The following is a 12,530-nucleotide window of genomic DNA, read 5'->3' on the forward strand; positions in this document are numbered from 1 at the left end:
TAAGGCCAAGTTGAGCTCCAATCAGCAGGGGCGTGAGAAGGAGCGAAGAAAAGAAAACGTCCAAATGACCGAGATTATGTATGTTTGAATATATGTTCCAGCATAGGTGTCAACTGAACTTGGTACAAATATTACCTACTATATGGAAGTAATACTGTGCGGGGGCAAGACACCCCTGGAAGCTCTAGGGAAGAGGGCGAAATATAATTATAATTAAAAACGACCGATATTACTGTTGAATCCGTACTTTTCTGGACTACGGGAGAGATTTCAACGAAACTTGATAACTTACGACTTACTATCAGGAGACAAACTGCGAGCTGGTATGGTAAACCTAGCGCCCCTAGGAGTAGGGTGGGAGGGGCTGAGATGTAAAAATAATCGAAAATAATGTCGAATCATGGTTTTGTGGTCGCTGAGAAGAATAGTGACACTCCGGACATCGTTGTAGTCCACGTTCAGCCCCATCTGCATCGAGATGGGAAAGGGTGGAAAAGAAATTGTCCAAAATGCTCGAAATTACGGATGTATGCGTGTTTCTTCCAACACAGCCCTCATACAAAATTGGTACACATATGACTTACTATCTGAAAGATATATTTTTGGGTAAAACACACCGTGCACTCCTAGCGGACGTGGTAAAATATAAAAGTAAACGGAAATGACTGATATTAATATATAATACCGGTCGCTGACTTCAACTGTGACACTCTGGAATGTTAAGTCATAATAAATAAATACATAATAATTAAATAAATAGCCTTGTGAATCCCCTAAGGGCTATGGCCTCCTGGAATGTAGGGGCAGTGATCAGTTTAACTCATCATATGAGCAGGTCTTAAAGAGTATTATTTTATAGGTTATTTCCTAGTTTGTTTCGTGAAAACGTATTACTGAATGTTATAGGCTTGTGTAGTCTCACCTCCGAGTGGATGCAATTGTTTTTCGAGATAAACAATAAGCTAAAACGTATTGTTACATTATTGACATTTGTACACTTTTTCCCCAGGGAGGGATGAGATTCCTTCTTGGTGAAAGCGTACCCTTCCACGCTTCCTTCTTCCATAGCTTCTCCTCTGAATGTTGTAGACGTGTCTGTTAAGTTCTTGAGCTTATGCTCCCCTGGAAATTCTCTATGACATACTTTACATGTGCATGTCCTCCTTTCACTATTTGTTCCGTGATGAGTTATCATATCACTATTTAATGAAAAAGTCATAATGTCTATTTGGCAACATACTTCACCGCATTTAGTACTGTAGTTGAGAAGAGGTGAAAATGAATGTAAAAGTGACCGACATGTGGGTGTGTTCCAGAATAGCTCTCAGCGAATCTCGGTACTATAGCGATGAAACATACCAACTCCCGCTGGGGGTGGGAAATGGGAGGAGATGACATTTAAAAATACTGGAATATAAGCGATATTAATTGTTCATGTGTCGTTGAGACGAATTGTGACGCTCTGAATACCGTTTAAGTCCACGTTCAGCCTCCATTAAGACGGGAGGCTGAAAGGGGTTTCATAGTAAATAGTCTAAATTGACCGAAATTAGTGTTGAATCCACTGCTTTTGGGATCGCAAGGCTGATTGGTGACAGTCGCAGAGACAGTTTAAATCGTGTAGATCATATAATATACCAGGTGGCTCTCGAACGCCGTACTTTCTACTTATAAATGCCCCGCATCCACAAGTGATGATTGGGATGTCTGCCAACTGATTTTCACAGGGGAACTACAGCCAGCGGGCAGGTTACGTCAGGATATAAAGAGATAGGAAACGGAGTGTCGCTCGCAGCATGTTACTGAGCGCTACCGGTATAATGCACCCCTTGCATTAGTAAACGTCGTTTTCGACCGCATAGTTATAGGCTGGTGTATGGTAGAGCCGCACTATTTTTGCTGTCTGCATATCGGCAATGGCTAGTGTGATCAGCAGCGGTGAATACATAGACATTATTTTAAGCTGGACAACCTGGTCGGAATGCAACAGAAGCTCCAAACAGACGTACGCCTTCTACACACGTACTTCACCGAACAGTATTAGTTTTTGTTCCATACAATCAAATCTTTTATCGAGTTGAATGTCTACACGTGTATAAATTAATAAGTTATTAGTTTTCATTTACTGCATCTTTGGCGTATCTACAAACAGTAGTACCGAGCTCGATAGCTGCAGTCGCTTAAGTGCGGCCAGTAATAAGTATTCGGGAGATAGTGGGTTCAAACCCCGCTGTCACCAGCCCTGAAAATGGCTTTCTGTGGTTTCCCATTTTCACACCAGCAAATGCTGAGGCTGTACCTTAATTAAGGACACGGCCGCTTCCTTCCCAGTCCTAGCCCTTTGCTGTCCCATCGTCGCCATAAGACCTATCTGTGTCGGTGCGACGTAAAGCCAATAGCAAAAAAACAGTAGCGGCGGTTACGGGCTGGGGTGAGGAGGAACAGTCGCTCCCACCCCCACTTTGTAGAGTAAATATTACATTTTACTCCACTTTAGCCAGCTGGAACTAGGAATTATATTAAAAAAGCTATTTGTACAAGCCTTGTTGTTTTATATGCTAAAACTTTCCTTTATTGTATAGCGCTACGGCAAGTAGTGGAGACTTTGCATGTGCTCTGAGGAAGGGTAGTAGGGGTACATATTTTCTGCTGAGGTCGTGGCCACTGAGTTATAATTCACCCGCTTGCCGCACGCATTCGTCAGTCTGGCAGTCTCTTTACTTTCTGTTAGTTTCTTAGTGTGTTTTCAAATACTAAATTATTTTTAATTGCATAATCATGCCGTACATCTGTGTAATTGTACTGGGCGAGGTGGCCGTGGGGTTACGGCGCGCAGCTGTGAGCTTGCACTCGGGAGATAGTGGTTTCAAATCCCACTCTCGACAGCCCTGAAGATGGTTTTCCGTGGCTTCCCATTTTCATACCAGGCAAATGATGAGGCTGTACCTTAATTAAGGCCACGGGCGCTTCCTTCCCATAAGTTCTATCTGTGTCGGTGCAACGTAAAGTCAATTGTAAAAAAGAGATATTTAATTGTAATAGTAATTTCAACGCGAGAGAATAGCAACATTACTTTCACCGGACTAAATTATTTCGTTTGTATTATGTTATTTTATATGTAATTGAAATTAATCTGCCCCGTGGATTGTTCATAATAAGAGTTTTTGGAGATTTTGATTCATTGCTATATAATAATATTTTCACCAGGTCTCACAAACATAGTACGGGGCATTTACTTAACAAATAACATAACACAAAGAAATAATTTAGGAACGTTGGTATATGCTCCCGATTAAATACTATTACAAGTGATTTTTTTTTCAATTTGCTTTACGTCGCACTGACATAGACAGGATTTATGGCGACGATGAGACAGAAAAGGGCTACACGTGGAAAGGAAGCGACCGCTGCCTTAAATAAGGTATAGCCCCAGCACTTGCCTGGTGTGAAAATGGGAAACCACGGAAAACCATCTTCAGGGCTGCTGACAGTGGGATTCGAAAATATTATCTCCCGAGCGTAAGCTCAGAGCTGCGCGCCCGTAACCCCACGGCCACCTCGCCCCGTATAATTAAATATAAGTACGGCATGATTATGCAATTAAAAATCATTTAGTATCTGAATACTCACTAAGATATTAACATACACTAAAGAGACTGCCAGACTGATGAATGGGTGCGGCAAGTGGGTGAATTATAACTCAGTGGCCACGACCTCGGCAAAAACATATGTACCACTACTACCCTTCCTCACAGCACATGCAAAGTCTCCACTACTTTCCGTAGTGCTATACAAACTAGTTAGCCGCGACGAACAGCATTTTGTGCTTATTTCCGTCAATAACTATGTTAATAATTAAAAAAAATAAACGAAGGAAATAGCAGATAAGATAATAAGGTTTGTACAAACAGCTTTTTAAAAATAATTCCTAGTTCCGGCTGGCTAAAGTGGAATAAAAATGTAATGTTTATTCCACAAAGTGGTGGAGGGGGTGACTGTCCCACCTACCGCCACCCCCTAACCACCGCTACTGTTTGTAGACACGCCAAAGATGTAGAAAAGGAAATAGAATAACTTATTAATTTATACAAGTGTAGACATTCCACTCGATGGAAGAGTTGCATGTATGAAACAGAAACTAACACTGTTCGGTTAAGTACGTGTGTAGAAGGCATACGTCTGTTTGGAGCTTCTGTTGCATTCCGACCAGTTTGTCCAGATTAAAATAATGTCTGTGTATTCGTCGCTGCTGAACACACTAGCCAATGTTGATATGCAGGCAGCAAATATAGTGCGGCTGTACCATACACCAGCCTAGAACTATGCGGTCAAAAACGATGTTTACTAATGCAAGGGGAGCATTAGACCGGCAGCGCTGAGCAAGATGCTGCCAGCGACACTCCGTTTCTTATCTCTTTATATTCTGATGTAAACTGCCCGCTGGCCGTAGTTCCCCTGTAAAAATCAGTTGGTAGACATCCCATTCATCATTTGTGCCAGGTACCAGGTGGCTCTCGAACGCCGTACTTTCTACTTATAAATGCCCCGCATGCATCCGTACTGTCTGTTATTGTGCTGCCGAGGTACTTGAACTTGTGGACTTGTTCTATTTTACGTTTGTTTAATGATTAGGTGACATTTGCATTACTATTTCTGCTAAATACCATTAACTTAGTTTTTTCTACATTTATATTGAGACCATACTGTAAACCTTTGACATGGATTTGGTTCACGAGTTCTTGAAGGCCTTCTATAGTGTTGCACAGGATCAGAATGTCATCTGCATATTTAATATTATTGATCAAAACACCATTTACTTTCACACCCAGTTCAACATCATGCAAAAGCTTCTTTAAAAATGATGTCAGAATAGATATTAAAAAGGAGCGGCGAGAGTATACAACCTGATTTTGACATCTGATGATTTGGTTTGGTTGATTTTGACTGTTGCTTGTTGGCCCCAGTAGAGATTCTGTATGATGTGTATGTCTTTTCCATCGAGATGTTTTCGTTGGAGAATCTCTATCAGTTCTTCATGTTTCACTCTATCAAAAGCTTTCTCATAGTCAATGAAACATGCAAATACAGTAGCGTGCAAATTAATTGGGACAAGCTCATATTTTAAAAAAGAATTGAAGTTGGTTAGCTGTAGCCGATTTTATCGGGTTGGCCCCCTCCAGTTCAGTTGAGTGCTTGTGTTGTATAACAACAGTGTGTGTTATTTGTTTGTTCTCGAGAGGAAAACTTTGTGTTTGTTTTAAAATGGACATTTCACCAATGAAGCAGGCAAAAATAGTTGCTCTTCGTGAACACACATCTATGACTATAAGAGACATTGCCTCTGTTGGTGTGGGAAAATCTAGTGTTTCAAGACTTCTTAGGACATATCACGACACTGCCTCATTGTCTCCAAAGAGAAAAAGCAGATGTGGGCGGAAACGAAAAACCACCCCTAAAACTGAAAAAATTCTACTTAGAAACAGTAGAATTCATCCTCACAAGACAAGCAAAGACCTTCAGAGAGATTTATTGGTTACTGAGGTTGAAATAAATTCTTCAACGGTACGGCGTAGGCTTCTTGATTGTGGGCGGAAGGCACGGAAGTCAATAAAGAAGCAGTTGTTAATGCCTGCCATGAAGAAAAAACGGTTGGCATGGGCCAAAATATATCAATCTTGGATCTCCAATGACTAGAAACATGTAATTTTCAATGATGAATCACATTTTATTGATGAAGGTTACAGAGCACGGATTGTTAGGCGAAACACAATAGAGACAGTGCGAGCTGAGCGTCTTGAACAGACTGTAAAACATCCCCCCAAAAATGTTTTGGGGTTTCTTCACTGCAAGTAGTCCTGGGGCTCTATTTCCAGTTAATGGCATAATTAATTAAACCAAATACATGAAAATCCTTAGGCGCAGGATTGTGCCATTCCTACAGACCTTCGCAGATGGTGGAGGAACATTTCAACATGATCTGACCCCGTGTCACACTTCTAAAGCAGTCAAGACATTCGTGGAAGAAAACAACATTTATGTGCTTCAGTGGCCTGGTAATTCACCAGACTTAAACCCCACAGAGAATTTGTGGAGTATTGTGAAAAGGTGTCTTGGTAAAATGGACTGTTCAACAAAGGAACGCATGTTAGTAAATGTGGTAAAAGTGTGGTTTCAAGACGAGGAACAACGAAACATCTGCTCTAACCTGATCGAATCTACGCCACAACGTGTTTGATGGTCATTATAGCAAAAGGAGGACACATTAGTTATTAATATTCAGTAAGTTCCTAACTGTATTATACATTTAGTAATAAATCGTCTTGTCCCAATCAATTTGCACACTACTGTACATCTTTGTGTAGTTGGCGGCATTTTTGGAGCAGGACATTGACGCTGAATAAGGCTTCTCGTGTACCAAAGGTATTTCTGAAACCCATTTGGTTGTCATCCAAGTCTATTTCGCATTTCGTTCTAATGCGTGCGTGTATTATACGTAAGAATGCTTTTAACATATGACTCATCAGACTTATGAGACGGTAGTCACTGCATTTCTTTGGATGAGACTTCTTAGGAATTACGATGAATGTCGATTGCAACCAGTCCTCTGGGATTATTCCAGTATCAAAAATTGTATTGAAAAGTTTATCAATTTGGTCGACATTCTCTTCAGTTATTACTTTTAGAACCTCAGCTGGTATCTGGTTTCGACCTACTGCTTTACCATTAGGTGATATTGTGAGGGAATGTAATACTTCTTCTTTTGTTATTTTTGGACCTTTTGCATTGTGTAAGTACAAAATTTCACCTCATATTCTATACCATATAATGAATATAATGGCACCCTCAGCACATTTTCGATTAAAAACGGACATCCATCATTTTTGCATTTCACCCTTCATTTGCAATAGACTCTTGAGGCACGAAATAAAGAATACTTAAGTTATGGTACTGAAACGTTGCCTTTACTTGGTCATCTCCATTCAGTTCGGAACACCTCCCTTAACAGTTTCTAATCTTTCTCTTGCAACTCTTCTGTAATGTTCCTAATACCGATCGCTAAGGTGATTTTGGAGGTCTTAACAATTCACAACAGTTTAGAGGAGCAGAGAGAGCATCTGGGAGAGCCAACAATCCATATTATTAACAGAATATGCTATTCGGTTTCTCTCCGATAGGCTGTACCAAGTAAACAAAGCGCCTAGCTGCTGTCGCCTAGCGACAGTCTGTCCGTCAATTCGATCCAATCTTGGTGCGGCTTTGCAATTTAATAAATTTACATAACATTACACATAATAATAAAACTACCCATCCAATGTCGCTGGAACCACTTCATAAATACTCTCAGAAGTAATATGAATAAACTGTAAAATTTTCAGCGTAATCGGTCAAGTAATTTTTGAGTCTATTAATCTCAAATATACCAACATCCAATTTTATATATAGGTAGGTAAGGGTTATTCTGCCCGAAGGCAGGTCCGAACCTCCACAGAGGTGTTCCTGAGCCGGAGTTTACGTGCGGTAGGGTGGCCAGTTCCTTTCCGCTCCTCCATTCCCTTACCCCCACCAACAGCGCGTGGCAACCCATCCAACTCCTGACCACGCCGAATGTTGGTTAACTTCGGAGATCTCACGGGATTCGGTGTTTCAATACGGCTACGGCCGTTGGCTTTTATATATAGTTGTATGAAATATACAAAGGCAAAACTTTACCTAAAGTTTCTTACAAATGTTAATATATCATTTGTATACCATCGTAGTGATACCTGTAGCATTTGCAACATATATCTGGCCGATAGAAAGGCGATAGAAGAAAAGTTATTGATGAGTTCTTTGAAACCTTACGAAAAGGCTGATTTAAAATCACAACTACAAAAGCTTGAAATAGATCATGATGTTCACAAACTAAGAGCTGACACATTCTATGCAAGGAAAAAAATGCGTGAAAATAAAGCACAGATGTTCAGAAGAACCTACACTTGCCAAATATCTCTACTAATGAGGTATATTATAGAAGACAGTTGTCATTGTATTCTTTCAACATCTGAATTATTTATCTACTGCTACCCTGAGACTGTAGCAGGAAAAGGAAGTTGTATAATTGCACATAACTTCATTTTTACTAAATATGATGCAATGATTAAACACCTGTAATGTTTTCTGACTTTTGTGGCGGGTAGAATAAGAAATACACAGCGTTTAGGTTTTATATTATGTAGTATCAGTTGCAGAAGGACTGCAAACAATCAAAGTCAATTTTCCAATACGACGACATTCTTACTTCGAATGTGATCGTGACATGGCCCTGAAAAACAAGAAAATCGTACACAGAATTGCCAGAAGCCAGGATTCACGTGTTTCAATTTGCCCGAGTGACGTCATCGTCCTTTTAGTTTATCGATGTAGATCAGCCACTCCTGCAAACTGGACAATATTTATTGCAGTTTATGTTCACAAACAAAGGTCCCTTTCCCTCAAGACCTACTGTTTGAAGCAGGTTACAGATCTACATTCAACGACGCCTGCGAATCAAATATCGTAAGGTCTGTCAATCCCACAATCCCACAAGGAGCCAATAATTTTTCAGCAGGCAAATTTCTTATTCCATGTCTTCTTTATAAAGAAAAGCGACGAATTTCTCAGGATAAATAGAGAGACCGGTTACATTTAGCTCAATTCTGTGGTCCAAAAGGCAGAGATTTGTACACCTCACATCCACAACACTGAGTTCAGAAATACTTTATACCATGTGTTTTTATTATTGTGCTCATCAAAGAATAGTACACAACCTTATACAAGCTTATTAATATATTTGAACCTTGGCAACTAATTTGAAAATCCACAGCCTGTTACCAGTCATTCGACCGCGTCAGGAATGCAATGAATGAAGCCCCCATCTAGCGGCGAGGATGGGAATTGTGCTGGCTGCCGAAGCCTGTCGCACTCCTCTCGGGCAATGATTAATGAACGGCTGATGGAATGAAATGATACTGGAGAGTGTTGCTGTAATGAAAGATGACAGGGAAAACCGGAGTACCCAGAGAAAAACCTGTCCCGCCTCCGCTTTGTCCGACACCAATCTCTCATGGAGTGACCGGGATTTGAACCACGGAACCCAGTGGTGAGAGGCGGGTGCGCTGCCACCTGTGCCACGGAGGCTCTTTACAACTAATTTAAGGCTATTAAATTACTCGTGAGAAAGTTATAATATTGACGAAAGGACATACTTCTTTCTTCAATAAGATTGACATTGCGTGTACTTCATGTTTTTCATTCTGCATTTAATCTGAAAATATCGCTATAAAATGTCTATTTTTATATGATTCATTATATGGTTCATGTACTCAGCATTAGCTTATGAATGACGTTGTTAACCATTAAAGTAGCAATGGTTGAAATTATGTGTCTTTGCTTTTATATTTTTATTTTTAGGAAAAGTGCCTCCAAATGACTTCCATATATCATTTTTTACAGTGGACTCTTCAAATCATAAATGTTTATCTTCATGGTAACCTTCTCTTTCAGGGTGATTCTGGAGGACCTATCTTCATGGACGGACTGCAGGTCGGAATTGTGAGCAGAGAGGGAATGATAGAAAACGGCACTTATCATAGCATTATGCGGATCGATACTCGTGTTTCAGCCTACATAAATTGGATTAATATCACCATAAGAAGCCGCTTAGCAGCTTTGGAGACATCGCAATGAACTATGAAGATTAAATTTGCAATATCACAAAAGTCTGTAAAATATCTTGATTTAAATTTATAATGTGAGCATTTTGTTTTATCTCACCTTCACTCCCTTAATGTCATACACATAGCAACTTGTCCAAGATCCTCCATGATTCTCAAACCTTGAATTGTGTAGACATTTAATCCGTAAGCTGCAATATAACTTCTGATTTTGATATAATTTACTCCCTGGTTCCTCAATCTCTAGTTTGTACATTGGTCTGAACGGACGGGGTTCGAGATGTTATCCTTAATTGCTTACTTCCTCCAACGCGAGAACTGCGAGTTTGTGCCATTAAGTTCACATAGCTAGGAATACCTGCACACACCTTCCCGGAGGTAACATAGATACTTTCATTGCAGAACTGGGCAGAGGAGACATCAGTTTACCAATCCCTGACTGAAGACCTGATCTAACTTGGGACCTAAGATACGGGATCAATCGTGAAGATGGCAGGGATTAATCTGATTTTTTAATTAACAATGCCTTGGCTCCCCATCTGGGTTTTGCAACTTATGTGATACATGGAATAACTTTGGTTGTTTTTCCCAATGCAAAAAAAAAAAAATCTTCTCATGGTAACGTCAACAATTTAAGGTTATGTGCTCCTACTTACGGCAGTGAATGCCGTGTCAGATTGCAACGTATTTTCATTTTCTTCCTGTCTTTCCCACTTAACGACCCGTCTACATCTTTCATTATAAAAATATACAAAAATATGAAGTATCGTTCTTCACCAACTAGGCTCAGTATGTCGTGAACTATCCCCTGATTCCTGCTTTATCTTTCCAGCATTCCTTCTTCTCTTTAAGTAATTCAAGTACCCGTTATTCGTGCAGATTTAAACTGAGATGTCCCGGAAGTACAACTCGCTCTTGTAGACCATCAAATCAGGTACATAAATATCCACACTTGAGAGCACGCCATGCAAAACTGGCCGTGATTGATGCACAGGTTCTCCAGATAATGTAATGTGAACTAAAGAGATGCCCGGAATAAGGAAATAAGGAACAAATCAGTAATTTACCAGGTGAAAGGAAAATTATTTTCAGTGTCTTGAACTTGAACCAATAGCATATGAAAATGTATGAATGAGTTCATCTTTTAAAAACAATATTTTTAAAAGGTTTTATAAATCATGTATGAGTAGGAAGTGACAGAATGGGAAATAATCTGCAAATATTTCCTTCATTTGTATATAAGAAGATAAATATTGTGCATGCACTTGGAACAAAAATGATAGCAAGTGATATTAGTGTAATAATAAAAATAACAACAACTACAATACAAATTTCAAGAAAATATTTAGAAGTATAGATATGATTTCGTCTATGGCCTCTATTTTAATGATGTACAGTATTACACCTGGTGATGAATCAACACAAGCACTAATGTTCCATCCACACACCATGGAGGACAAAGTTCTGCTGACTGTAAACCAGTTTGAAGTTCAAATTTTGTTGGTTGTTTCTTTATTACGGGGAGGTTTTCAATTATAAACCCACTAAATATGAATCCTACACCTCAACAACATTACAAAGACAGAAAAAGGAATGTACATGTAACACGACGATGATCATGAGAATGGCTGAATAAATTTAAAAAAAAAGCCCACAGAAGTTCTCGTTAATATTGAAAAGCGCGTTTCGCACTCTCAACAATACAACTGTGGCCCACAAACGCTTTTCTTGGAATGGGGCGCTCATGTTTCAGTTGGCCTGTTCACAAACGAACAAAGATTTATTCCCTAAATGAGTAGCATATTCATTAGCGAAGGCGACCACAGCCGAAAACGCAAGTAAGTTTAATTTACTCCAAAACCATTAGAGTTACGAAGAAAATGCACATAACTTTCCTTGCTGGGAGTGTAATTTCAAGGCCACACGACTCACTTAGTTTTTCGATAGGGTAATTCGTTATTTTAGTTGATAGAGAGCAAACATTGCTCAAATTTGGGGCATACCCTGTAAAATTCCCCGCCAGTTCGAACCGGTGGAATATGTCAAAGTCAAAGGTATCCCTTGCGTAACTCTTGATTTCATGGCATATCCTTACCAAATTTTAGCTCAATCGGTCAACTAATTTTCGAGCATATCCGGAACAAACAAACAGACACCGTCTCATTTTTGTTTATAGTATACATAACTCATTTCCTGGAAGTGTTTCTTGCCATCTTTTATGTTTCCTCGCTGATACAGTACGTTTATTCCCCAATGTCACCTTATCTAGTTTCCATCTCTTTGCATTTCTTCCTGCTTTCAACATTTTACAATCAGAATGATCTTTCACTACAGGGTGATCAGAGGCATATCCATTCTGCAACTTACCAAGTAGTTTCTTTACATCTGTTAAACACTGAAAGTTTTGATTTCATAATTTGCTGTTCTTGGACGTTGAATGTGTTCAAGTCTAATTAGTGTCCAAGGAGCAATTATTTAAGAACACTGTCGATATCTTCCAAACAACTTTGACTCTATTAACTTGGTACCGGTTAAAATTAGCATCTCGTACTTGGGAAATCCTTTCGAGGTACATCATCAGGATTCTTTAACATTCTCACCTTCTCGTATGCAAGGTGCGTCTAACATGCTCAGTGAATGATACGTACCATAACAAGGAGAAGATAGAATTGACAACGAAAATACGTTTAGTCCTTTTTCAAAGTGGTCTCCATTGGCTTCGATACACTTTTGCTAACGTGTATACAGCAGCTGGAAACTGATAGTAAAGGCGTATTTCGAAATCGACCGAAGCACTGATGTCACACGTCTTTGGACATGAGCACGATGTGTGTGCAT

General features: G+C 39.6%; 1 protein-coding gene across 2 annotated transcripts in view; it reads left to right on the plus strand.

Moving 5' to 3' along the window:
• LOC137496976 (cationic trypsin-3-like) overlaps positions 1–9,774 on the plus strand; it is a 52,661-nt gene extending 42,887 nt beyond the window's left edge. For both annotated transcript variants that reach the window (XM_068225215.1, XM_068225216.1), the window contains one exon: positions 9,523–9,774. In XM_068225215.1, coding sequence (XP_068081316.1) covers positions 9,523–9,705 — 183 coding nt within the window. In that variant the 3' untranslated portion in view covers positions 9,706–9,774. The remainder of the gene's footprint in view (positions 1–9,522) is intronic.
• The last annotated feature ends 2,756 nt before the right edge of the window (positions 9,775–12,530 follow it).

This window comes from Anabrus simplex, chromosome 1 (assembly GCF_040414725.1).
Source record: "Anabrus simplex isolate iqAnaSimp1 chromosome 1, ASM4041472v1, whole genome shotgun sequence".
Classification (NCBI taxonomy): domain Eukaryota; kingdom Metazoa; phylum Arthropoda; class Insecta; order Orthoptera; family Tettigoniidae; genus Anabrus; species Anabrus simplex.